Genomic DNA, 22,254 nt, shown 5'->3' with positions numbered 1-22,254 from the left:
CTCAGATGGGTGAAAAGCCCTTTCTTTTGCTAATGCAATGTGAATGCCAGCCTAGCATCAACACTTCGAGCAATTGAGATCCTGAACAGGAGCGATTCCATATCTCTCCCTCAAAAGCCAAAGGGCTTCATTAAAATGCATGGAGGATCAGCCCCTTTGCAATGTTTAAAAGAAGAGGGATCTTACAAGGATTCCTTTTACCCTTTAGATGTCTGACATGCAAATATTCCTATTGCCAAAAGCTTGAAAAATAAAAATAATGATAATCAAAAAATGCAGACTATTTCTTTCACTCCAGAAGATAAATTTTGCTGCTTGGTCCTGTGAGTGAATTGGGGCATGTAAGAGGATGCTCCTGTGTCTAAGCATTTGGACACTGAGGGGCCACTTCAGCATCACTGGTTGTTTCTCAAATTCCTTTCCAAGTCTGTAATTTGCAGTCAAACTTTTCGTCTAAAGAATTCCACTTTCGGTGTTTCCCACATACCCTCTATTGAATTCACAAGACAAGTGAAGCAATGAAAGTGATCAATGTATTTGTTTCCATTTATTTCCCTTTTTATCCTCCTATATCTTTTTGGTTTGGGGGCTGGTTTTTTTTGTTGGTTTTTTTGGGGGGGTTTTGGGGGGGTTTTTTGGTGGGTTTTTTGGGGGTTTTTTTGGTGTTTTTGGTTGGTTTTTTTTGTTGTTGTTGTTTGTTTTGTTTTTTTGAGAGAGAGAGAGAGGTGGGGGGGTTTTGTCAGTTCAGTGATTATTATTTTGCTTGTGCTTATTCCAAGACAACAGGAATGAAGAGGGTAATGGGAACAGCTCTAGGTCTGCCCCATATCCTTCTATACCCCTGCAAAACCTGATGCCTGCTCACATCAAAATAAATAGAGGATTTCTTTCATTTGAAAACAAGCGAAAGGGTAGAAAAGTTCAATTTCCCACAGCACTTGAGAGCAGCTAAGGCAGGAGAAATTCAGGGCTTCACAACACTTAAAGCTAAGATAATATTTCCAACAACTGCAGGATGTTCAACACCAAACAAGTTCTAACAAGACTGGCTGTAAAAGTAGCTTTGGCTTCTTTTTCATTCACAGAGTAATGTAACCAAAAAAAAGTTTTATTGGTCAAGGTTTTTGAAACAAATAGTACTTCTGGATTTTCAGAAATCACTTTGCACTTGTTCTGTACAGGTCAGAAAGAATTAACCTAAATCCTGCAAGCTTCCAGTGGGAGTGTAATTTTATTTTAGGACTGTAATTCTAGCAGAGTGATTTTTGTAGGGCTACGAGGTCCTTGCTGATTTCTTACTGCAAGGCACTACATAAATTGTAATCATGACAAGGCTGTGATACTCAGCAAGACTACTCACAGCTCAAGTTTCATTATGTGACAGATGGGACATGGAAATTTATTAATAACTCAGCACTCCTAGGGGGAAACAATCATCCATTCTTTTTTATTTCCTCTTCCTCAGGGATTACTGCCTTAACCTGGACATGGGAGGACAGACACACGTTCAAACCACATTGCACTCAAGCGAGATCTCTGCTCGGCCTCCTGCAAACTTTTAGTGTGTCATGGAGTCATCCTAGCCCAGGGCTCCATTCCCCTTCCAAAGGGTCTGTGATCACAGGCTGGATTTCACCAGGCTCACGGGGTGCATGTTTCCAATATTGAGAAATCAGTTCCTACCCTCCTTGTCAAGAAATAAGTGCCCAGGAGTGGGAAGGTCAAGGACAATCCCTGGAAGTGCTCTGTCTGCAGAGGAAGTTGTAGGGCAAAACCTCAAATATAGTTGGACCTGTAATTTTAAAAACCTGTGGGTTATAGGCCATCAAACAGTGATATTTGTTCTAAATTTCAGTCAAAAATGTCAATCCCCTACACCACAAATCCCTCACCTCAATCCCTTGTAGCTTTCCAGTCTTGGGCTGCTGATTTCCCATCACCAGTGGCTGTTTTCCAAAGAGCCAAAGCATATCAAAGGAGAATTTATCAAACTTTTCATCAGTGTTCAATTCTAAAAGTATTTTTAGACTATGGATATGTCCAAAAGTAGTGGAAATGGACCTTTACATTAGTTCCAGTGAACACTTTAATCTGTACATCTTTTAAGTAAAGAATCTTTTTCTGCTCTTTATAAATTATAAAGTTATAGCAGAAACACTTTATAGTGTTATTTTACCAGCAACCACTTTCTTAAAAAGAAAAAACAAAAGAATCCCAGGTTCTCAAGTTTCTAAGAAAATTGTATTTACTTGAACCATCTAGCATAGAAATAGCTTACTCAACATGGAAATTAGCTGAATAGGAAATTACTTCATAGAACCTTCTGTAAAATTCTGTGAACCTAACTCTAATTTAAAATTTGTTTTTCATTTGTTCAGTGTCAAAAAGGCAAGTAGTGCTGCTGTAGCAATTTGAATCTCTGCCTTGGGAAGCACAATCCAAATTCTTGGGGCACTGTTTCCTCATTAGCCATTCTCCAAAGAACAAACTGACAATAATGGATTTAGTATTCCCAAGATAATGCTGAGTGTACTTAACTGCTGTGCTGGCCACCTCTTCACCAAAATCCTGTCATTTATCTGGGGAAGGAAGGCAGTGCATGGTCCACTTGAAGGAGTTTACCACCATGATTAATTTATTATCCGATTTTGAATTCTAAAAAGCAAGCAGAAGAAATCAGAACTACTCTACCTCCTATAAAATCCAGAGATGGAAAACAGGCCAGGAATGAAATCACCTTGCAGTTGTGAATGAATCTTTGGGTTAATTCTCATCAGAGAGTGCATGGTCACCTCAGAGTGATTTCCAAAGCTTTCTGTGTTCCCCTTGTCTTTAAGCAATTCTATCAACTATCAAAAAGAAAATAAAGCCACAGCCTACCAGGAAGAATAGTTTTCTTCACAGAGAAGAATTTCATATTCCTTGTTCAAAGGGAAAGGATCAGGGAGGAGTCACATAAAGGAAACCAGAGAAACAGATATTCCCTGGCTTTTATAAGTTTTCAGGCACACCCTTCCCAGCAGATGTCCCCAAGTTTTTGCTCAGTGCTGAAAAACAAATTAAAACCATTGCCTTTGTGGTGTTTTATATTGAAAAGAATCCATCACTCACAGGCCAGAGAGATGATGACAAAGAATCTTCCCAGACAATTTCACATACAAGCGAGTTTTACAAGACTCATCTACTTTGAAACTAAAAACAAGAACAAGATGAACACGCAGCAGGTAATTCTAATTTTAAGAGCATCATTTGACATAATGATAAGCTATCTTCAACTCTGTAATTTGTACAAGTGCTACCAGAGAAAGACTAATGCCTTTCAAAACCATTTGGACTCTACTTGAAAAGGAACAGACCTGGCAAGTGAACCTTTCCCCTAAAAAAATAAATCACAAACCACTGAAGCAAAACTGAGCAGAAAGCTAAAACCTGATCTAAGAGGAAGCCAGGACAGACCTAGAGAGAGAAGTATCTGATGACAAGGGTGACTTAAAGTAACAGTGATAAAATTGACTTCCAGCCATTATTCAATCCCCAGACCTATTTCCAGTTTATCTGCCCTTAACTTCTTGAAGAACAGAAGAACATCTAAATATCTGGCACGGTACAGAACCAATGCCAGAAATTTCATCACAGATATCTACAGATGGAAGAACATCAGGAACTACAGAACACAGAAACTATAGATGGGCACCAGTGAGGCTGTTTCTGGAATCACCAGGGTTAAATCAGAGGATGTGAATTCCAAGGACCTGAAATCATCCTGGCCAAGGCCTGACATGTTCACATAGCACAGTACAGGGCACTGTACCAAGGCAATCAATTAAGAGTGAGATAGTACAGCATAGACAAAAATGTGAAGCAGAATGTGTGGGTAACTTTTGGGGTCATCCTGATAAGCCATAGAAAACTCATATCCCTTAAATTCACATTTATTTTGTTTTTACTCCCTGATGTAAATCACCTCAATGCCTAGACCTGCTCCAAATCTCTGTTGCAACCTGGTTTTCCCTCCATCTCTCCAAATGTCAAAGCAAATAACATTCCTGTTCATCTCCAGCAGGGAGAAATATTTGAATATCAGCAGAAGAGTCCTTGGGCTCCCTGGTCACCATCACCACCAGGAGAGATGACAGCAAAGCAGAGAAGTTCTTTCCTCTTGGAAAAGCAGTTTTGAGACCCTTCAATAGTAACAACCGAGAAGACTCATCCTATATACACACATATTTATCTACTTTTTTGATCTTAAGCACAGCCCTCCTGCTCCCCTGGCCCAAGTGAGTGCAAGGACAGCAAGTGGGGGACAAGAGGAGACAAAGATCAAAGATCTTTGGTATAAAGATCGAACTTGCAAGCAAGGGAAATACCTCATGAGACATTCCTATCTCCTTACAGAGTCCATTTCCATTTCTAAGGGAACAGGAAGGCTGACAGCCTCTACAATTAACCCACAGATGCCAAGAGATGATTCTGCTTCCTGCTCTTTGTGCTGCTTCCCAGTAAAAAGAAACAGGGAATGACCATTTCTTTCCTGCTCTGTGGGTGCTGTTAACGCTCAGTCTGGAGCTCCTCCTCTGGTCTGTCAGCACACAGGGGCTGGACAAGCACAGTGACAGAGGCTCGTCCATGTGGGGATAAATGTCAGGAGAGAAGGGACAGCAAGGAGCCAGCAAGCAGCAGGCAGGAAATGCTGCATGCAATCACGTCCCCAGGAATCTCCACGAGGTGAAATCAGAGCCTGTTATTAATCTATCCAGACACCGAGACCCAGGAGCTGGAGTAAATCCGATTAAATTCCCACTGTACCAGTGGCTAGAAGCCAAGCAGGTCTTTCTTTTCTGTTGAATGGTGACCCAAAGGATATTTCTGTCTGCTTCACTACATAAACAGACTGCTTTAAAACAAAACAAAGACAACAAAAAATAAACAAGCAAAAAACCCAAAACAATAAAAAAAATGAATGCAGAAGATCAAAAACATCAGGTGAATTTTAGTATGGCAGTAAGGTCCTGTGAGATGCAACCCAAAAGGAGAAGACAAACTTAGTTATTTCCTAGCCTGAAGTGGCTACAATAGTGGTGGAGAAAGCAGTCCTCCACCTTTCAGTGTGGGATAGGAAGAGTCCTTGAATAGATTAAAGACAGCTAAACAGGGGTTAAAAGCGAATCTTTGCCGTGGGAGGCTCCGCAAAGCACAAGACAAGTAAACAAAACAGAACTTAAAGAAGAATAATCCCATTACAGAGGGACAATAGAGGGAAAAAAGTAATCCTGGATTTTTTAGGAGAGATAATTTTTTCCGTTCTCAGAAGTTGATGAGAAGCCGAGCTGAGTGACACTCTGACAAAGTGACCAAGGAGCCCAATCCTCCCCATCCCAACCATCAGCTCAGCACCCTGCGAGCACAGCTGGAGCTGTGATAAGAAACTGCTGAATGCTCCTTACCTGCCCTGGCCTTGATGGCTCTGGTGTTTGCCAAAGCTCTTTGAAAAACCAAATGCAAAAGACCAAAAAAAAAAAAAAATTAAAAAATAAAAAAATCAAACAAAACAAAGAGAAAAGAGGGGGGAAAATCAAAACTAAACAACAAAAGAAACACAACGCAGAGATATTCCTTAAAAGCCAACAGCAACACATATCAGCTGCCAGCCAAGCAGATCTTCCACGAGATGGAGATTTAAGGCACGTTTCGCTTTTCCTGTCAAGGGAGACGATTTCAGAGACTTCTTAAAAAGACAGCAATTCAGGTTAAAAAAATTGAAATAAACCAAAATGTATCAGCGCTTTAAAGGTTAACGGCCTCTGCTGAACAACATGCGTTTATCCAACCACATCCTAGAGTAGTTTTTTCAGCCCCGAGACCAATGAGCACAGCTAAGAGGAGGGCCTTGGGATGGTGGAGAGGCTGAGTTACCCCCTCCCCTCTGCCTTCCCTCTCTCCACCTCCCCCTCATTTTTTTTCCCCTTCTTTTCTTTTTTTTTTTTTTTTTTTTTTCCTTAGTTTAGTAAATTAATGCAGCAAGAAAGTCCCAAGATCTGGCGAGTCCTAGCAGGGGAGAGAGGGCAGAGGGGAGATGAGATGCATTAGGAGGACACTGAGCCACTTTCTTTCCCAGCACAATGGAAGTGCTTCCCAAGAAACTTCCCCTTTGCTCCCCTCCACTCTAGCCCTGAGCAATGGGACACCTTCCCTACAGCAGCAATAACTTATTCGGGAGGAAAAAAGCCCAGGAAGGAGGAATCAACAGCAGCCAAACGGCGGGCAGGAAAGCGACACAACCGGGACTGCAGCACGGCTCCACACCGACAAATTCCTGTGGATGTAATTAGGAAGACACGCCGGCCAGCAGCGGAGATTAACCCCTGGGTTGTTGAGGGTCTTCGTTCCCCCGCTCCCACCTCACCTCCAGCACCCTGATGGCAAACCTACACCCGCTGCGTCCGCCCCTGTCGCCAGCCTGATGTCCGGAGCGACATCCCGCTGAAGGGAGGGTTCCGTGCGGGCAGCCCGGAGCCCCGGCCCCGAGCAGCACTGCAGTGGCGGCGCGGGGGCCCCGGCGGAGGAGGGACGAGCGGAGGCAGCGGCGGAGCGGAGCGGAGCTGTCCGCGGTGCCGAGCGGAGCTGTCCGCGGTGCCGAGCGGAGCTGTCCGCGGTGCCGAGCGGGGCTCGCCGGGCGCTGTCCGGGTGCTGAGCTCGGCCCCCGCCCGCCGCTGGCCGCGGTGCTGAGCGGAGCCGCCCGCCCGTGCCCCGGCCGCGCTGGGGCTGTTTCGCTCTCCCCACCGCTTCTCCCCAAGTGCCCGGGTACTTTATTGGCCAACCCCACCGGCCCACCCCTCACGGAGTACAAAAAAAAAAAAAAACCACAACAGCGAGAGCTGGAAAAATGTGCAACGTCAACGCGCTCGGAGTCTACGTGTGGGAGACGATCGTTTTCTTCAGGTAAGGGTCGGTTGTACGCGCGGAGCGCGGCCGGGATGAGTGCCGTGCCCAGCCCAGCTCGGGGCACAGCCCCTGGGAATGGCAGCTGTCCCCTGCCCCGAGCTGCCCTTTGCCTCCCCTCGGTGCCTCGGGCTTGCTCTCCCACAGCCCCGGGCTTGGGACATTCCGCGGCTCGGGGAGTTACTCCGTTTAATTAGCACCGCAATCTCGCTAACCGCAGTGCTGAAAACACCGACCCCGGCTGCTTGCAAAGTGACAGCTAGTGGCGGCTGGCAATGCTGCACTTGAATTTGCCCGGGTAAATATTCCCACCTCGCCCCCTCCCCATCCTCAGACTGCAGGTGAGTTCCGTGGGATGCTTTCAGTACCTGCCTCTGAAGGCTCATGCTCTTTCCTTAGCTTTTTTGTGTTTAAAATCACCGACAGCAAAGAATTATCTCTTTCCTTCCCAACTTTTTTTTTCTTTCATGTTGTTTTGAATATTCTTTCTTTGCAGAATCTCAGTGAAAGCCAAAGGGGATGGGGGGGAGCTTTTTCCAATTGTGCCCATTATCATCCAGCTGTATTTTGACTCTGGTTTAGATGTGTTCAGTTTCTCGTTAAGTCTAAGACAGAAGGAACAGCTTTAGTCTTAAAGAATTGCTTCTTGTCCATCTATCCTTGCAGTGCTTTTATTAAATGAACAAAAAGATTGGATGGTAGAACCTTCTATATTTCAATGAAAAATGCAGCCTGCTGTAGCAAGTGAGAGACACCAGATATAGGCAATTGGAGAAAAAACCCTTTTTCGTGACCTGAACTTGCTCATCTGTCTCAGCCTTCAATTCAGTTGTGTGACTCTTACTTCTGTGTTTTGCCCAAGTCTCATCTTGTAGTTTAATGTGAAAACAGGGACGTCATTTGCATAAAATCAGTGGCATAATACTTATTATTTTATGAATCACAGTAGCAGACCTGCCAATACTGGACAGACTTTGAGCTAGCATTCTCTTCCCTTCTGAACACAGAAGTCTTTCTAAGTATAAAAATTGGAATATCCCCACTTTTTCCTGTAATTCCTCAGAAATTCAGAAGCAGCAAGATTGTCTCATGAACTCAGAGCAGTAGATGTTTATGTTAGGTAAAACAAGAGCTCTAGAAATTACTAAAATCACCAATCTCTGAGAAGCAGTTCCCAACAACCAACACTTCAGAGCCATCCTTTCTCATCTTAGTCACAAGTGTGTTGCAGCCCTGCACAACACAGTGGGATGTGTTGTGGAAGCAAAAGGATGTGCAACAAACTCTTAGTTCAACAGTGGGGAAGTATTGGGTTAAAAAACAAACAAAACAAACAAGACTAAACAACAAAAACACCAGAAAGCAAAAGGAAAATCACGTAACTGGAAAAAAAAGAGGAGTGTTTGGCTTGCATTTGCTATGTCCCTGGTACTGAAGCCTCTGCCCGGGTCTCCTCTGAAGTGCCAGAACAGTGAAACTGATGCACACTCGTCCTGCAGATCCTGCTCACAATTGTGCTTCACACCACACGCGTGAGCATTGGTAAACCAGTCACTTCAGATACTAATGCAAAGGTTTGTAGTGTTAGGATATACGTGGTATTATATCATGTTGCATCCAAAAGGTATTTCTGGAACTTTAATTCCCCCAAAATCAACATTTAAGAACATTTGAAAATGTTTTAATTCAATTACAGGGAAACTACGAAATCAAATTAGTTTATATACTGCAACCATTTTTAAACACTTTTAAAAAATCAGTAATTCCTGCTCAGACCTGACTCTACATAATGTTTTGCTTTTTTTCTCTCCCACTTTGTGTTATGCATTCAATTTATTACAAGTCAAAAATTTAACAGGCTTTCTAGCCCAGGAATAGCTTTGCTATTTCAGTTTCAGTAAGAGAAGTTTATTAATTAAGAGTCATTCATAAATTTAGTGTGCCAATTACTCCTGCACTCAGTCATACATGATGCTTAACAAACCCAAAGCTGATAATCCAATAATCCATAAGAGAAGTATGCCTTGCTTTGAATTACAGAGTGCACCATGCTTTATTGTCAGTCTGTCAAAAATATTCTGGAAAGATAATCCTTTATGTGTTGGCACATATAATACACAAATATCTTTTTAAAAATTAAGAAGAAGAAGAAAATCTAGCATTCAAAGGGAAATTATATACAACCAATATAGGAAAATAATCCAATATAGGAAAATAAGCCGATACAGAAATTAAGGCTAGATTTATTGCTTAACAAAAATGTCCTCCACCAGCCTTTTAAAAAACAAGACCCCGTGGGAAGGAGTAACAGCTGGTGTGTGAATGCAAACATTATGGTATTGCCAATATAATATTTGTTTCTGTTCCAGCTGGGGTGTTTTAGAAGCATTTGTGATATGTGGCTTATTCTGACATGCCTTTCTTTATGGAAGAGCACTTCCCATCCTGCTACCTGCCTCCTCAGACTGCAGTCACTTAGCTGTGACTCAGGCTTTTACTGGGAACCTGGATAGGGGCAGGGATGGGAACTGGCTTGGGATGGGGTAGGAAGGCAGCTTGTTTGACCAAGCTTTCCTTACAGATATCTAGGTAAAGCAAAGTGCTAGTTCTTTAAAATAAATTGGATGGTTTGGGGCAATATTGGACATCAGGATTTCCAGATGTCCTGCTCATATCTGTGGAGACATTTACAATCAATCATTCTCCCAGAGTCTAACTACACACCCTGAATGTTCAGTTGTGAATTCCTTCATGCAGAACAAAATGTCCCTTATCCTGAGACGATCTTGCCTGGACTTTCTGTGATACCATTAAATTTTAATAGCTGTAATGGTCCAGAAACACCACTGTGTAAGCTGGATGTAGGAATGACCCTTATCAAATTAGAAGAGAAAAGATGCCCTAGAACTGGCACCTCACCTAAATGGACATTATGCTGTGAGGCTTTGAAAATCTCTGGGCCTGATTTTGGTCCTAATATCAGGAATCAGCAGCACAGCCTTCGTGACTCAAAATCAGGGTTGGCCCCTTCTGAACAACAATCTGTCAGCTAGCAGGAGTGATTCAAGGCAACTGCTCCAAGTGAGTCACAGGCTAAAAGTTGCTGCCAGCCTCAGTCCCTACTGGATTGCTCCAACTGGCGTGTTTCTATTCCCCCCTGTCAGTAACAGAGCTCTTCACTGCCAGTTGTTAAAACAACAAGAAGGTGCCACTGTGAACACGAAGCCTCAGCTTTGTGGGGGGAAAAAAAATTAACAAATCTTCCCTTAAAACTCTCTTGGCAAGTAAAAGGGATGATTGGAGAGCTGCTGCTTTCATCTCCTTGAAAATACCACAAGAGGAAAGGCAGGGGAAGAATGAGAAGAATAACCTGCACCATATATCTAAGGCTCCTGCTACAGCTCTGCAGGGAGAGGTAACACTACAGAGTGAAGCCCTAACCAGAGACTTCCAGAGCCACAAGATAAATGATGTAACATATTCTCAATAGTCACAGATGATTCTCCCTGTGCTAACTAAAATCTACTAGAAGTTGTGCCTTATGACCTGTTATGCCTCTGCAGAGTCCCTTATCCCAATGAAATAAAAATGATTTAGCGAAGTCTTGGACCAGATGGTTCTAAGGATACTCTTCGGCTTCTATGGTCTGCAGCCTTTAATAACCCCATTAGAGACCCTGCTAAAAGGGTTACAGAGCCAAGGTTTGAAAATGCGACCACGTAGACAATTCTAGAAACCCTTATAAATGGTTCTGTAAAGAAAGATTAATTTGATGTCATTGCATGAAAAGCACAGTGTCTGGGACCCTGCCTTCTGCAGGAACTTTGATCCAGCCATCCTGACTCTTGCATTTAAGACAAATCAACACAAACTACACAAAACATTTTCTAACAGCCTAGTCTTAACCTTCTTCTTAGCCAAACAGTTGCCTTAAACAACTCTAGACCTGCTCTGTGCATGGTTTAGAGCAAAAGACAGGCTCCAAAATGTCTGTGAAAAAACCCCATTCTTTTCCCCCCACCTTAGGCTGGGTACAAAGAGCAGGAAAACCCTAAATAACCAAGTTGCTTATCAAAACCATTACAACAAATGCTGAAGTTTCTTACACGGACTAATAAAACACTTTTGGTCTCTGAGGCACTGATGCTGTGCAGATTTTAGGTAATGTAGACTGGCTGTCCACCTTGGCTCACTCTGAACATTACCCCACACTGCAGCAAGTCCCACTGGCAGAACAGAGATTTACTGTTCAAACACCTGGGAGGAGCTGCTTCTGAAAAGAGATCGAGGTGTGGAGGGGATGGTCAGTCCCTGCCCTCACATGTAAAGGCACTACAGAGACTTCCTTCAAAAACAAGAATTTAGGCATGGGAATTCTTGTTCTCCTTCCCCCATAAGAGGTGTTAGAGACCCCTAGATATGAAGCAAGTCAGCAGCCCTCATATTTGAAGTGTCCCAGATTTAACAGCACAGGGAAAGGCTCAGGAATTCACTTTGCTGCTGACCAAGGGATTCCAGCCAGAAAGGAAAGCAACAGCACAGGGCAGCTCCCCCTGGTCCTGGGCAAACACATCCCCTGTGAGCTCAAGAAATTCATCTCACCAAACCCTCATGAGCTGACCTGGATAGAAAATGAACCCAACATCTGAATTAAGAAGTTAATCAATGTCCAAAATTAAATTACTTTATTATCCCAGCACCAAGCAGCAATCATTCATCTGCAATAGGAAACCAGCAGACAGGCCTGTCCTCATTTCATACCAGCATGCAGGTTAAAAGGACTCTCCAAATTCCAGTGTCCAGAACAAGATGTCAGACCACCTAATGAACATAATTGCTATTTAGGTACTGATGAAAGACAAGGTTGTTAAAAAAATAAATCATGCTTTAAAAATCACATGAACTCGCAACATTTAATTATGTCAAATCACATCACCTATTCTCACTTGCTTATTTTCTATAACCTGGGGCTTTTCTGAGACCCCAAAGTGATCAGTGTTAAGATAACAGATAGGTTGTTTACAAATTATGACTTTCATGTGGTTTATTTGCCAGTATCAGCTCTCACTGTTGTGGCACATTAAATCAAGGTTTCACTATTTCCAGTAAATTACCCTTTTGCTCTCATTACCTGGCATGTTTCTACTGACCTTTATCTATCAGCAAGAACACAAATCATTGGGGTTTTTATGAACTATGGTTGCATTTGTGCACCTCACACCTACCTAGAGAAAGGATCCATCACAACCTTTCAAAAGATAAAAATGTCATTCCAACATATCCTCCCCACCACAGTTTGATTCAATTTTTTGATGGATGAAAAAAGTAATTTTAAGAACTTTTGATAACTTTAGTTTGGGGAAAAAAATACAACAAAAGGACAAAAACCTGAACCAACAACACACCAAAACCCAACATCATCTTGGGATATGAGAAGCAAAAAGAAAGGAGTGAGAAAAATAGGAATTCCTCCTGCAAGGCACTGGAAGGATCACTAACAGTCATGATCAGAGAACTAAACACCAGACTGTCTGGCTGCTGACTTCCAGACCTACTTGCACAGCCCAGGAAAAAGCAACTTTTGCATTTCATCCAGTATAATAAACTATTACTAATTCAACAGATCAGTACCCTTTAAAGAGACAAAAAAATTCACCAATTTCTTTTCTCTTACCCTTCTCCCAAAGTATTCCACAAAGGCAGATAGAACAGAAACAATTGCCCTCCAGAGGAGGTTGTTTGCACTGGGATTTCTTAGGCAAGATTGGTGCAAAATGTTACAGTTCCCTCTTGGGAAAGTGCTGATCTGGTGCTATTGATCAAATACACACCCCCAAGCTTCTCTTAAATCTCTCTGATGCTTCAAAAGACTAATGCACAAAAACTGAAAAAATCCAGAAATTCAATATTTGTCCTCCCCCCAGCAAGGCCAAGGCCCAGAGGGGGCCTGCAGAGAGCAGAAATAAATGGAGGCAGGTGCACCCATTGTCCACAGGAGCTGAGCTTTTCCCATTATGCAGGCAATTAGTGCATCCCTACAATGCACCACGGTGAGCTGCTGATGTGGGGACTGCACCACGTCTGGCTGGCACATGGGCACTGTTGGCATCCTGTAAATACACCTCTGCTGGGTATGAGGGCCAGGAAGAAGAGCAGGAGAAACCTAAATTTACCAAGCCCTGCAAAATTTAGATTTTGAGGAGGGCAAAACAAAGGAAAGCAGCACCCCTGCTTTCTTTTTGATTTCTTCCTCTACACTCTTCCAATGATGCTCATAGCCTGCTAGGGGAGAAAAAAAAATGGAAATAAAAGGCAAAACACCCAAGTGCCTTAGCAGACAGCCAGGGAACCCTCTTGTGTTTCTCAGTGCCTCATTGTGGGGTGGGTGGAGAGGGAACAGAGCACCAGGGGTTGCCAAGCCCAGCGGTGTCGCATGGCTGGAGCGGCAGGGCTTGCAGTGCCATCAATCATCCCGGGCTGCCTTCAGAGCAGAGCTGCCGACAGCAGCTCCCCTCGCCCTGCCAGCGGCGCCTGCCACCACTCGCCCAGAATGCAAATCCCGTCCCCAGCCCCGGCAGGGCCGGAGCAAACACACAAATCAATTAAACGGCAGCACGAGTGGGACCGGGGGTGGATCGCGCCACCGGCTCAGCAGCAAAACGCAGCTGAGCCAGGAATCCTGCAGGAAATCCAAACAAAACCGTGGTTTGCTCACCTTTCCTTGATTTCTTCCAATTTTGTTTTCATTCTTTTATCTCAGCTGATGCCGGTAAAAAGATGCATTGTATAAAGCCTTGGGCAGAGCCCCCTCCTCCCCTCTTTTATGGGGGAGTTATAAAACCTGAAAGCTTGCAAGGGCCAGCTGTTATCAGCATCCTTTAACAAAGCCCTAGCCCCAAATGTCCTTGCTGGTGCCAACAGTGCCTGTGCAATGTTGGTTCAGCCCCCCATTGCAGCAGGGTATGTTCACCACAGGTATTAGCTCAGTGAGGAGTGGACAACCTCTGGCTTGCTGGGTGAGGGAACCTTTCCTTATAAGAATGTGAAGACAGGTTGTGGACAAAAAAGTGACTTTCTGAGGGGTATATTTACAATCTTGTCTCTGTTTGCTCCCAGTGCTTTCACCCTCTGGAAGCATTGCTGACCAGGACAATAGCTGCTGGCACACTCACACACAACACAGAATTCTTTTCTGCACCAGGTCTCCCAGGATCTCATTTAAAACCCAAAACGTGTGTATCCCACCTCTCCTGCCACGCCATGGGCCTGGGAATTGCAAGTATTGTCCAGCTTCCAGCCCCATCCATCACACCCTGACACAGAGCTGTGGACTTTGAAATCATCTCCCAGCAGTGGGGCTGACAAAGCAGCAGCCTCATCGAACACATCTTGCTCTCCCTGCACCAGGGCTGAAAAGATGTAGTTTGGTTTCTTCAGTTCCCTGACAAAACAAAGCCAGAGGGGACCTGGAGTGAGGAGGAGAAAATCCCTCCTGGGCAGGGGACACAGGCTTAGCCATACAATCTGGGAGTTTCATTATTGCTCAAGAATAAACTGATGAATCACACCAGGAATCACAGATGGCACAGAGGGAACCTTCAAGTCTAGCAGGGTAGTTGTGTTGCAATGATCAATTCCATCTGAAAATATCAACATGAGCGCTCTCATCACACAACTCATTTTACACAGCACAAAATTCATCAGAGAGCCCTGGTTTTACCCCAGGACACGGAATTTTTTAGGTAGGTTACTCAGGTTAGCTCAGGAGACCTCTTCAAAGGATCTGCAGCAAAAAGTTCCATTTCAGAAGATAAAATCCACCACCACATGTCATATCTCTTAAAAGAATTCTATTCATAACACTTCTGATTTAGCAAAAAAAAAAAAGTTACAACATCCTTACCCGCTCTTAACGAGCAGCATGAATCCTTAAACTAAAACTAATTTTTAAAAAGCTGCAGTCGCGAGCTATTTGAGCTGATGAAAACGCGCCCGAGCACGCGGCTGCAGAGCTATAGATAGAAGAGCATCCAGGATTTCTCGTAATTCTCTGACACTTGTCTGGTCTGTGATCTAAAACCCTCTGACGTCAATTGAGGTTCCCATTGCAGCTCTCAGTCCAAACACCAAATCAGGAGCACATCAGCAAAGAGAATATTCTTACCTAGATTATGAAGTTTCGTCTTGTTAAGACATTTTCCCTCTTTATTTGCTGCTTTCAGGAGGGCTGTTTATGCACGACTTTGAATATCTGAGTAGCCCTCCTGACTTTAAAAGGAATATTCAGAGTTAGTGTGTGAAGCTACAGACACATGCTTTTGTCTTTGCAAGGATGTTTTCCCCTTTGTTTTTGAACAAAAAAACAAAAAGCAATTATGACTTTATTTTTTTGTAAGCCTCTCAGTATAGGCACAGGTAAGAATCAATGCTGGGGTTTGCTGGATTTGTCTCAAAAACCTGAGATTTGACTCATGCTTCTCTGTTGTTTGAATTGTTTTCAAACCTGTCTCAGAGGCTTAGGATCATACATCACCAGAAAGTCACTGCATGGGCTCCAAGAGCTGTAGATCCTTCTGGAAGAGGGAATAGTTGAGAAAGTCACTAGATATAATGCCTGTGGCTCAAAAATTAATTTAACAAACACTTTTTAGTATACTTTAAGCAAGAGTGACCACACAACAACAATCCTTGTGAGGAGCAGAGACCCAGCACAAAATTGAGCATTATTCCCATACACTTTACTGGTGTCTCTCTGCTATTCCAAACTATATAAAACATGCAGATTTCTCCTCCCCCCAGCCAATTGTCTAGTCATTTATTATTTTCTTACTGCTCCGTCCAGGCAGCGTCAGCAAATGTTCCAAGTGCTGGTGTCTTTCCATAGAGTTAATCAGTGTAATTGGGATGGTTTATAGTTCTGGACAGAGTGTTTTGCCATATGGCAGAGGAGCCATGGGCTGCAGGAACGTGGCAGTGGAGCACAGAGACACCAGAATGCTGCAGTCTGAAGAGATTTTTCTCACTCCAGTAAAGTTGTTACAGCTTTCCCTGGATGGGAATGACCATCGAGGGTTAATTCCCTGAGGCTCACTAAAAAGTGCCTCCCAGTCCTCTCCTCATGTACAGCCACTGGGACCAGTGACAACATGGGTTGTGCAGGACCTTTGAGAGTGTTTTGGGATCCTTTGGGTTAAAACTTTAACTGATTATATCCTGTGACTACTGCAATGCAGTTACTTCTGGTGCAAGAGCTAGAACTGGTTTAAAGAGCTCACAGCAACAGAGCACAGCATCCAGGACAGAAACATTTAACAAGCCTACTCCTTCTTACCTGTCCCCATCCTCCTGCCACTAATGGAGACAAATAACAGCTCATTGCCCTTTTCTTTCTCAGAGTCAGAACTCTCCACAGGTTCTCAATTTCCGTATTTCTCCAGTCTCACTGGACACATCTGCTTTCCTATCCTGTTCAGGCCTGCTCCCTGCCTCTCCTACATAAACACTCAGCTGAATTAAGAAAACAACCATGTCCAAATTCCCTTCCCACCTGTGAGAATTAACATTAAAATTCACCCCTGAGTACCCCATACCCACACGCCAGGGGCTGTAACACCCTGGCAGCTGAGCACGACCAAGTGATGGAGATCACTCCTGTGCAACCAGCACATCTGTATCACTCACAGCTCCTTCTACTCAGCACAGGATAGGCCAAAAATTCAGCATTGGGACTCTCTTCTCCCACACACCTCCACTATTCCATCTCCTTCCCACCTCCAATGCTGCAGGCCAGAAATTCAGACAAGGTGATGGAGAAAAACACGCAGGCAATGAGTTTCATCCTATTTAATTGAATTGCATATCAATATTGATTGTGCTATTAATTTTGATAGTAAATCTAATCATTAAAATAAAAAGTCTGCTTGCAGTCTCTGCCAAGCCTTCCCAGCAAGGGTCTGGCAGCATTCCTCTCCAGAAAGCATGTTGGTAAGCAGTCAGAAATAAATGTCTGGGTGCAGAGTTTAGGGCTGCCCCTTTTTCTGTTTGCCAGGACAATCTGTCCTTCCTGCTGCAGAGGAGAAGAGGGAGACAGGCAGCCCCAGCTGCCTCTGAATCCAGGCTGGGCTCTGCTGAGCCCCAGGAGCTGCTCAGAGGCCTCTGTGCCCAGGGAGAGGGTCCAGGAGGAGGAAGAAGAGAGTTCCCCTGGGCTGCACTTGTTAATCATGGACAGCACGATGCCTTCCTGTGCTAGCTGATGTTCTCAACTGCACCTCTCAGAGCCTGCTGGAGTCAATAAAATAAAATTCTCCTGTGTCCCCAAGCCCAGCACAGCCCTAGCCTGGCTTTGAAGGTAATGGGGGAAGCAGTTATTCCTCACACCTCAGCCTGCCTCAGACATGATGGATATTTCCCTCCCCTGGGATAGCTACTGAAAGAACACGTCACATTTGAAGGACAAATGTGAGAGGCAGCTCACTTGAACTTTATTCCCAACACATCCCTGCCAAGGTTTCTGGTTTGCTGTGTTTCAAAAATTTAAAACAAACAAACAAACAAACCCCTTCAGAAACCTTTGCTGAGCAGCACAGAGCCAGGGTAGGGGGTGAGGTATTTTATATTTCCCCAGCTTCTCTGGAGAAGTGGCACCACTTTACTTTCACAGGGACCTGAGCCTTCCACACTTTGCAGAGAAATATTTCCTCTGCAAACACTTGTTTTGCAACAGTTTGTTTCTGCTGCCAGACATAATTTTTCTACACTCAGAATTAATGATTAACAATTAAATTATTTGACAAGGGAATAGAGGCCCTGTGCTAATTAAATTCCTTCATCACTCCTCTTTGGAAATAAAAAAAAAGAAAAATGTATTTCTCAGTATCAGCATTCAGCCAGAACAGGGCATTTTGTGATGTTTGACTTAATTAGATGGACAACCATGGCCACGGCCAAAAAAAAAAAAAAAAAAGAAAGTATGAAAATATTGCTCAAGGATCCTGCAAATAGGAGGAGGAAGAGAAGGAAACAGCCAACTGGGGAGCCAGGAATCAAGTGAACAGACACATCCAGACTGCAGAAGAGCCACTTTCTAAACCAAATAATTGTTTATAAGGATACATCATCTGTTTAGCTGAAACAAAATGATGCAGACACAGTAAACAGTGCCTGTATAGGCTGAGAAAAACCAGCAATAAGTGCCCTGCAAAGCCTGACTGCTCTGTTTTAAGGGATGCAATCCTGATCTGCTGGGTGCTCATCTCCACCACTGTCACATCCTGCTCGTGGGCTGGACCTCCCCGGGGCTTGCTGGTGTCTGCTTACACACCAGCATTAATATCACAAAAGATTATGCTAGTTCATCGACCCTTTGAAGAGATCCTTCCCATTGTAGCTGCTGTGATGATTGCCTGATGGCACTTTCTCAGCCAGATCCACTAGGGATTACAGCAGCATAAATAAGATAAGCCTCTGTCTGCCTTCTATTAGAATGCGCCGAGATGCTCGGCTCAGACAACTCTTACACCAAACTCCATCCTCCGTGGGTTTGTTAAAGCCTTTGCCTCCCTTTGTTTATTCACAGAGTAAATCTTCTCTCCAAGTAACACAACCCACACTAAATTTCCAATTCTCTTCCATCACCAATAATTTTCAAACCACTTGGCAATTTCCCTCTCCTCATCTCTGCTGAGCCAGGAGATGAACAGTCCTGTGGGGCTCTCGAGGGTGTTCTGGAAGGACTGAGGGATGGAGAAAATCCCAGGAAGCTCCAAAGGCAGTGCATAAAACACTAGTCCAGACAGTCCTGGGAGACAGAGGAAGCTGGCAGATTTTTTGGGTGCTGTCTGAGCTTAGCTGCCATTGCAAAGCTCAGCTGTCACAACCAGAGTGAAGATTTTGGGGCTCTGTTGGAATCCATCAGTGGGATGGATCAGCCTCTCTGTAGCTCCCAGGGGTGTTTTCTGCCATTATTTCTAAGACAGAGAGTAGACTCAGCTGCCTGCTTCTAGAAAGGCTTTGCTGCTCCCTGTGCACTGCTTCCTTGTCTTTTCTTGTTACATCCAGGGGGAGTCAAGTTTCAGGAAAGCATCTCGTAACCAAACAGAAACGGGAGGGAACTCAGAACTCCCCATTCCCAGGTCAACACCACGCAGCAGCCAGACAGATTTTAAAACATGCATCAAGACACTGAAGCCTGGTGTGACAGTTTCAGCACATCCCCAAAGGTGCTCCCAGGGACTGGTCACAGGGATGGGCACGAAGCTGCAGAAAGCAGGGGGGCTGTGAGAGGGTAGTCCTCTCCCAGAGGTTTCTGAGCTTCAGTTATCCAAATATTTATTTCCATGCAGGAACTGAGCCCATCAAATTAATTTATTTGCAGCTTTGATGCAGAAAGGATCAGAAAATGGCACCTAAGAAATACAGACTCCCTCACTGGAAGTGGGGTGAATATATCCAGCAGAGGCTTTCACATTGAATTTACAGGAAATATGGGCACCGATTTCTGTGCTTTTCCACCTCATTTTTTAAAACAAATGCCAGGGGAATTGCAGTTTCTAATTATCTTTTTCCACTTAAAGATTATTAGATGCTTATTAGGTTTGTATTGCCTCTCTCCTCCCACACACATTTTCCGTTTACACATACTTCATCCAGTCTACAGTTAGTGAGAAGAAATCAGTGTATTGCACTGTCTGGCATCTTGCTGAAGTGGCAGAAGTCTTTGATTACCAAGTCATTTGCTGCTTAATTGAAATCTTTTCTCTGGACTCATTGCCATGCAGACACTCCATTGGAATGCAGTAGTCAAGCCCAGTATTGATTGTCCTCCCACTCCCAGCTTTCTTCTGCGTTTGCAAATCAATTGCGCCCTGTTGCTTTCCTTCTAAAAACGAATTAAATTTAAAAAGTCACCCATTCCACAGCCCCATCTACCCCTGAAATACATTGGTTCTGCTTTGCATTTTCTTGGGGCAGAGATGGGGACAAGACAAGAAAGGGGAAATGGTTGTAGGAAAAGCAAGATCCACACCTGGGCAGGTCACCACCGAGAAAGAATCAGCCTCTTCAGATATGATCCAGTGTGGTGATGGGTTGGGAGTACACAAAGGAGTGAATTAAATCCTGGATTTAGGCTTTCACTGGAAGTGATCCGGAATTAATCTCCCCTCTTCGCTGCAAATTAAATTTTTTTAACAGTTAAAAATCCAGTAATCAGAGAACTCTGTTGCAACTTGTAAAAGGAGCCAGACTGCAGTTGTGAGTTTGCAGGATTGAAAACCAAGGCTTGGCAAGCCATTGCTGCTGACACCAGAAAAGAAAAATGCAATGCAGATTACCACATTCCTGATTTTGAAATTATGCACCCAAGCACTGTTGAAACCTATCTGACTTTTTTTTAAGTTCTGAGGAATTGAATGGTTCAAAATGCTCTTATCAAGGCTTTGTCAAGACAGCATGTCTCTGAGGTTTTAGCTCAAACTTGCATTGGAAGAGCTCAGCTTAGGGGGTGAGATCACATTTAATACCATGCATAGTTACAGTCCCAAATTCTTCCCAAAAGGTCTTGTGTCAGTACTTAGCACTATCCTGCAGGTTTGACTACAAAACTTCCCAAGGTGAGGCCCTCATGCTGTTAATGGGCTCTGGTGTCATTTGTGAGGACACGTGTAGCCAAAGAGCTTGTGTCTGTTGTAAACTTCCTCAGACCTCCCATCTTCTCTGCCAGGGACTCCTCACCATTCCCTCACAGCCTTTGTACCTAAAAAAAATCAGGAGTTTTGCAGAGTGTGAAGCAATGGCCCCCCTTCCCCCTGAGCAGCTTCCTTTGGCTCATTGTACATTTGCATTGCAGTGCTGCCTGCAGGCTTTACCCAGCACCTGAACCCACAGGCTCACCCTAAGCACATTGTATAGGAGATTTGGGGGATTTTTGGGATAATCTAGGCAATTTTACTCAACGCTTGCAGCCTGGGAACAGACTGATGTTCAAGTAGGAGCCATACAAGCAGAGGGAGGGTACTGAATAGTGTCTGTTCCTCTCTAGCAAGTCAAACCTTCCTGCACAGCTGAGAATGAGCACCTAAAGCCAAGGGTCACTTGCTCCTGTGTGATGACAACAACAGACTTCCTAAACCCAAATCATCACCCTGCACATCTTGCCAGCCAGAAGGTGCATTGCCAGCCATGGGTTTCTGTCTTCTACAGATAAATTTGTAATTTCACTCTTTCTGCCCCAGAGTCCATACAGGTCCCACAAAGATTCCATTTCCTCTCATCTTCAACCCAACATGAGCAAAATTTCAGTATCACACTCCAGACACTCCAGTTCTGTGTTGAACTCAGAGCCTGCAGTGCAGGTACCGACAGCAAAGGCTGGGCTGATCAGCAGAACCACCCCTCTCCCTACAGCCCCAAAGGCTCTGCACGAGCTGTTCCAGCATGTGATGCTCATTTAAACCTCACACTCCAGATTTCTCTGATCCTACCTGCCTTTTGGAAAATCATACTGTCACAGTACTGAATATGCTCCTTGCTATTTGCCCTGTAATTAAGCAGTAATTGCTGCCCAAGGCTAATCTCAGAGTGTATTTTACCTGTGGAGCTCAGCGCCAGAGTTCACATTTGTAATTTAGCAGCACACCAAGAAACTATACCTAAACTCACAAAAGGATTTTCACTGCTCATCATCTCTCTTCTACTCTGGTGGCAGCTGGGATTCTGTATTTGGAGATGTTTGGGCTGGGCAAACAAATTAGCTGAGACCAGCCTCATTAGGAATTCACATGGGTACCCATCCTGCCTCAGCAGGAATAAGATGCTGACTGCTCTGTTTCTGGACCCCAAGCCCTCCCCAGCATGGGATACACACTGAAACCTCCTCTTTATCTCTACTTACACAGCCTGGCAGCCTCCAAGGAAGCTGAAGCAGCAGCTAGATCTGCCCCCAAACCCATGTCTCCTTCCGATTTCTTGGATAAGTTGATGGGGAGAACTTCGGGATACGATGCCAGGATCAGACCAAATTTTAAAGGTATGCAAAAAGACCAGCGGGTTTTTTTTCATTTGGGGACTGAAAACTGCATGCAATCCTCATTAATATCTTCCTGATGCTATAAGGAATATGAATATTTCTGTTTTTACAAAGTATGTAGTATAAAGATACATGGCACATGGATCCCTGTAGATGTCTGGAAAGACATCAACAAATGTCAGAGTGGAAACAACCCTGTGAGAACTTCACATACTGTAAACATAGGGCCCCCCAGTCCCTGCTTCAATTTAGGGATCAGAGGCCCTGTCAAACCAAGCAGTGACTGGCAG

General features: G+C 44.1%; 1 protein-coding gene across 4 annotated transcripts in view; it reads left to right on the top strand.

The window, feature by feature from the left end:
* Positions 1-4,329: 4,329 nt before the first annotated feature.
* The window catches only part of GLRA1 (glycine receptor alpha 1), a 38,793-nt gene continuing 20,868 nt past the window's right edge, over positions 4,330-22,254 (top strand). For 2 of the 4 annotated variants that reach the window (XM_063413715.1, XM_063413714.1), the window contains exon 1: positions 21,871-21,964. In XM_063413715.1, the coding sequence (XP_063269785.1) occupies positions 21,886-21,964 (79 nt within the window). In that variant the 5' untranslated portion in view covers positions 21,871-21,885. Of the gene's footprint in view, positions 6,940-21,833; positions 21,965-22,254 lie in introns of those variants that run through there. The other 2 variants (XM_063413712.1, XM_063413713.1) reach the window with 2 other exon arrangements.

The sequence above is a fragment of the Prinia subflava genome, chromosome 16, assembly GCF_021018805.1.
Source record: "Prinia subflava isolate CZ2003 ecotype Zambia chromosome 16, Cam_Psub_1.2, whole genome shotgun sequence".
Lineage (NCBI taxonomy): Eukaryota > Metazoa > Chordata > Aves > Passeriformes > Cisticolidae > Prinia > Prinia subflava.
This window is presented reverse-complemented; position numbering and strand designations above follow the sequence as displayed.